This window comes from Brassica oleracea, unplaced genomic scaffold, assembly GCF_000695525.1.
Source record: "Brassica oleracea var. oleracea cultivar TO1000 unplaced genomic scaffold, BOL UnpScaffold01118, whole genome shotgun sequence".
Taxonomy (NCBI): Eukaryota; Viridiplantae; Streptophyta; class Magnoliopsida; order Brassicales; family Brassicaceae; genus Brassica; species Brassica oleracea.
The window spans coordinates 17378-23031 of record NW_013617681.1 but is presented as its reverse complement, the minus strand read 5'-3'; the positions used below and the strand labels follow the sequence as shown (position 1 = coordinate 23031).

At 40.0% G+C, this 5654-nt stretch overlaps 2 protein-coding genes across 2 annotated transcripts in view; both read right to left on the bottom strand.

Moving 5' to 3' along the window:
- Nucleotides 1–2640, bottom strand: part of LOC106320895 — a gene marked incomplete at its 3' end in the record, with an annotated part of 4978 nt that extends 2338 nt beyond the window's left edge. The window contains exon 1 of the mRNA XM_013759241.1: nucleotides 1978–2640. Coding sequence (XP_013614695.1) covers nucleotides 1978–2640 — 663 coding nt within the window. The remainder of the gene's footprint in view (nucleotides 1–1977) is intronic.
- Nucleotides 2641–3386: 746 nt separating this feature from the next.
- LOC106320894 lies at nucleotides 3387–5421 on the bottom strand. The gene is made up of 2 exons (XM_013759240.1): nucleotides 5287–5421; nucleotides 3387–4244 (listed from the first exon to the last, which is right to left on the bottom strand). Exons 1-2 carry the CDS (start codon nucleotides 5419–5421, stop codon nucleotides 3387–3389), a joined length of 993 nt encoding a protein of 330 aa, XP_013614694.1.
- Nucleotides 5422–5654: the final 233 nt, after the last annotated feature.

The window sequence follows — 5654 nt, the reverse complement described above, 5'->3', positions numbered from 1 at the left end:
AAAGGAAAGAAAGCAGTAACAAGTCGCCTTCTCTTCACCATCAAGTACCTAGCTAATGGGAAACCAGAAAGGAAGAAGACAAAGCTGGTTGCAAGAGGATATACCCAAGTCTATGGAGAAGACTATTTAGACACCTTTGCACCAGTAGCTAAGCTCCACACCATAAGAATTCTGCTCTCTTTGGCTATGAACTTGGAATTGGATCTATGGCAGATGGATGTCAAAAATGCATTTCTACGGAGAGCTTGAGGATGAGGTGTATATGAGACCACCACCTGGTATGGAAGACATGGTCAAGCCAGGAAATGTCCTAAGGCTGAAGAAAGCAATCTATGGATTAAAACAGTCTCCAAGAGCCTGGTATCACAAGCTGAGTACAACCCTCAATGGAAAAGGGTTTGTAAAGTCAGAAGCTGATCACACACTCTTTACCCTCACAAGTAAGCAAGGAATTGTGGTGATTCTGATCTATGTAGATGATATCATCATCACAGGAAGTGACAAAGAAGGTATCATCTCTACTAAAGTTTTTCTTAAGTCTACCTTTGATATTAAATATTTGGGTGAGTTAAACTACTTTCTAGGGATAGAAATATGCCGCTCTAAACAGGGGCTTTTCTTATCTCAAAGAAAGTACACACTTGACCTTCTAAAAGAGGCAGGTGAACTTGGAGTAAGAGTAGCTAAGACACCACTTGAAGAAGGTTACAAGGTCTTGTGTGAGGGGGAGTTTGAGGATACTCCATTTGGCGACTTCAAGCTCTATAGAAGGATGGTTGGGAAGCTAATCTATCTCACCATTACAAGACCAGACATCTGTTTTGCTAACATATGCAAGCACCAAAGGTTCATCATTGGAATATGGTGGAAAGGATCATGAGATATCTAAGAGAGGCTCCTGGTCAAGGTGTTTGGATGGGTTGCAATAAGAGTACAGAGATAGTGGGATATTGTGATGCTGATTGGGCTGGTGATAGAGTAGACATTAGGTCAACAACAGGCTATTGTACTTTCATTGGAGGCAACCTAGTCACATGGAAGAGCAAGAAGCAAAAAGTGGTATCATGTTCAAGTGCAGAGGCAGTGTATAGGGCAATGATGAAGCTAACTAGTGAACTCATTTGGATCAGGAACCTGCTAAGAGACTTGGGAATAGAAGCAACAACACCACTCACAATGCATTGTGATAACCAAGCAGCTATCCACATAGCATCAAACTCAGTATTCCATGAAAGGACTAAACACATTGAAGTTGACTGTCACAAGGTGAGACAAGCCGTGGAGCAGAAGATCACCCTGCTATACTAGAAGTGAGATCAGTTAGCTGATATCTTCACCAAGGCAGCAAGCACTAAAGTTTGTGAGTTCATTCATCCAAAATTGGGACTCATAGACCTCTCATGTCACTGATATCTCCTTCATGAAGTGTTCTACTCTTTTTCCTTGACTTGGGTTTTCTCCCAAAGGGTTTTACCTAGTTGAGGTTTTAATGAGGGAATACTTCATGGCTTCCAAGCTTGACTTGTTCCATATGGTCAAGCTTGAGGGGAAGTGTTGACATGAAGCAGAAGTAAGCTGCCAGACTTGAGAAGTAAACTGTCAGACTTTAGAAGTAAACTACCAGACTTATAAGGTTTTATAAGGATTACTATATTGAAGAGAAGAAGGCCATTGAAGATATTTTAAAACAATGAATATTCTATTGTATTGTGTACTGAGGCAACTTGCCTTTAAATACTTGTATTCAAATCTACAATTAAATCAAGGAAACTATTCTCTCATTCTCTCTCTTACATTTTGAAATCTACATCTCTCTCATACTTTTCCTTTCTCTCATGTTCTTCATGTTCTTCATTCTCCAGAAATAAACTCTCAATAATTCTCTAATTCTAACAATTCGGACTGCAGCCACTCGCACTTTCTCATTAACTCTTTGTCGGCAAACTTACCCATGCTCTCTATATACCGGTCCTTCACCACGCGCTGTTTCGGGTACGACAACATCGTCAGCTTTGGTTCGGTCATGTGTCTCCCAAGATCCCATGATCCAGTGTAGTTTCCTCCAGAAGCCATCATGGAGAACATATCATCTCTCTTGGAGTACATTACATGGGATGAGAAGAAGCTAGGGTCTGTGATTCTGATGTTGCTCCACGTGCAATCTCTCTGAGAAGGCCTACACAAGCTTAGCTGAGGTCCCAAGAACTTGACAGCCACGATGCAGTCTTCATCCTCGGGAGAAGAAGAGGACATGGCTACGTTGGTTACCACTCGGGTTTGGCAGTTAGGCAAAGTTACAAGAGGAGGCAATGAAATGCGTTTTGGGTCTGTATACGATGCATGGAGGTCTAGGTCATCTTGAAGACACACGACCCCATTTTTCAAAGTTGCTACCCAGCCGTGGGATGCTCCTATTGTTCCCATCTCCTTTGCTAACTCCGTAGGCACCTTCTTTGGCGTGCAGTCGATCAAGTTATCAATATAGCTGTGTATAGCTAGATATCCAACGTCACCATCTCTCAAAGTAGATCCACAAGATTCAACTTTAAAGATGAAATTAGAGAAGCACTGAGAAACTGTTAGGTGGCTTACTCGGAGGGATAACTTCGATAGCTTGAGCCGCCTGACAAGATGAGACATGGCTGCTTCTCCTTTTTTGTTACGTGAAATTTTTCTCGTTAATACGGTGTTAATGTATAAACCCTTGGCCACCAAGTCTGATTTTCCTATCTATTACAATAACAAATCAAAGTGAATATTCCTTCTTCCATTTATATCTAAATTGACTGAATCATATATTTTTTTCTTTTGCTAAAAATTGACTGAATCTTATTTCTACTGAAAAAAATATCGGTTAAATTACACTAGGAATTTTTCTGCGCTATGCGCAGAAATAATAATTTTAAGTATAATATTATTTTTATTTTAAAATAATATTTTAGCTTACATTTGAATACTAATGTTTTCTATTTTTAATTATCTGTTTAGAAAAAAAAATAAAACCATAAGTATATTTTTGTAGTTTTATTTATTTTCATTTGGTTTAACAATTTTACTTTAATTTTATGTAAATTTCAATAGAGTTAAGACTACATTTTACAAAAATAAAATTTATATTATATTATATTGTTTAATGATTACTTATTTTAATATGTCGCTTTTCACCTAATTTTAAATATGTTTATATTCAAATATAGAAATTATAATAATATAATATTCATGCACCATGTACACTAATAATTTTAAATATAATATTATTTTATTTAATAAGTTTACATTTGGGTATTATTTTTTATATTTTAACTTCATCGGTATGTAAAAATAATAATACCATAAATGTATTTAAAAGCATAATTATAGATTTTGAGAGTGAGACACTAGCTATATTAGTTTTTTGAAATATAGTAAGGTAAGGAGCAAGTGAAAGGTGTTCTACAAAACTTCTGGTTACTGCCGATACCGACAATGGCAAACTCGTGCTCGGTCAACATATAGATGCAGTTTTTGGCTCTTCGGTTCAATTTAGCCGGGATACATATGGGTTCGGACCTAGAAAGTAAAATGCAGAGATCTCCAATGTCTTTCGTGTAAAGAGCATTCCCTTCCTTGTCTATCTTCAACAAAAGGAAATGGTCCCATACATTCAAAGTGGGTCTGCTTTGTGTGTACCACTTCAACATAAAAGTCTCATCGGTGTGTGACGACTCCACTAAGTAGTGTTGCTTCGTACAACACGACTCCAATCGCTGCCACGCCCTCTTTGTCATTCTCGGAATTTGATCTTCAGGAGGCTGCATCAGCATCTGCAGCTTTGGTTCCTTCATGTGTCTCACAAGATCCCATGATCTAGTGTAGTGGCCTCTAGAAGAGGGCATGGAGAACATCTCATCTCTCTTGGAGTACATTACATGGGAGGAGAAGAAGCTGGGGTCTGAGATCCTGATGTTGCTCCACGTGCAATCTCTCTGAGCTGGCCTACACAAGCTTAGCTGAGGTCCCAAGAACTTGACAGCCACGATGCAGTCTTCATCCTCTGGAGACGAAGAGGACATGGCTATGTTGGTTACTATTTGGGTTTGGTTATGAGGCAGAGTTTCAAGAGGAGGTAGAGGAATGCGTTTTGGGTTATTATCCGGTGCATGGAGATCTAGGTCATCTTGACACACAATTCCATTTTTCAAAGTTGCAACCCAGCCATGGGAGGCTCCTATGATTCCCACCTCCTTGAGTAACTCCATAGGCACCTTAAGAGGAGGAATTTTGATAGTTCCGATATCTAGATGTTCACATGCAGGGCCGGCTCAAACATACCGGAGGCCCTATACAACGGCGAATCTAGCTTGCAGGACTCCGAAGGCGCGCTCAACATCTTTTCGGACGACTTCTTGTTTTTTAGCAAATAAACAATTTTTTGGACCTTGTGGAAGTCGGATAGATTGAATAAAAGTACCCCATTTCGGATAAATGCCATCGGCGAGATAGTAACCCAAATGGTACTCACTTCCGTTGACATAGAAATTGACTTGTGGAGCGTTTCCGTTAATAATTTCATCAAAAACAGGTGATCGATCAAGAATATTAAGATCGTTCATAGTACCTGGAGCTCCAAAAAATGCGTGCCAAATCCAAAGGTCCGATGAAGCTACCGCCTCCAACACAATTGTTGGTTTTCCGGTTCCTCGTGAATACATTTCTTTCCAAGCGGTGGGGCAATTCTTCCACTCCCAATGCATACAATCGATGCTTCCAACCATCCCTGGAAATCCACGTTGTTCTCCAATGTGGAGTAGTCTTTGCAGATTCTCCGGGGTGGGACGTCTTAGGTATTCATCGCCAAACAAGTGGATTATTCCGGCGGTAAATTGGTACAAACATTTTCGAGCTGTTGTTTCACCAAGTCGCACATACTCATCTACTGTATCAGCCCCACCACCATACACTAATTGACGAATTTCTGCGGTACACTTATTTGGTCATTACAAAGTCATCACATCACAAACTAACACATTACACGGTCATGTTCATCACAAAGTCATCACATTACAAAGTCATCACACGGTCATGTTCATTACAAAGTCATTACACATAACTCATTCATTCGAAGCAAATAAAGCACATTACAAAGTCATGTAATAGAAAGGAGACCATGATTAACTAAACCATGAGCCACATACCTATTAAAACTAACACAATAACGATTACACCTACAAAATATTCAAAGCCAAAGCCATTGGTAGACGTTGATTTCTTATTACCTAACTCAGACACTAGCTTTTCTACCCTTACCATTTTCTGCTCAGTCTCGTATTGGAGATCCTTAATCTTGTTAAGCTCTGTCCGGTAGTCGCTCATACCGGCAAGATAATCAACCTTCTCAGCCAACTGAAGTGTGTGAGTATCCCTGGCTCTCATCTCCTCCATTACAGCCACATCCCACCATTTCCAGACATGGCAATCTCCATCAGCAACATTTGCACACGTATAGTACAATCTACCTGGATCGTTTCTACTTTGAGATGTTGCTAGAAGTGGACGAGCACCGCAATAGCATGTTTGAGGGAAGCCGAACTCAACTTCGGGTTGAGGAGGGTACTGAACCGGCGCTCGCTGGGTGTCAATCTCAGCTTGGTCCTGACGAATTAGATCTTCTGTTT

Bases quoted from the DNA above. Each gene is read 5' to 3' on its own strand.
- LOC106320894 (XM_013759240.1), bottom strand. From the start codon at position 5,421: ATGGAGGAGATGAGAGCCAGGGATACTCACACACTTCAGTTGGCTGAG. The intron at 4,245-5,286 runs GTAAGGGTAGAA...CCTCCTCTTAAG, and splicing joins ACGAGACTGAGCAGAAAATG to GTGCCTATGGAGTTACTCAA.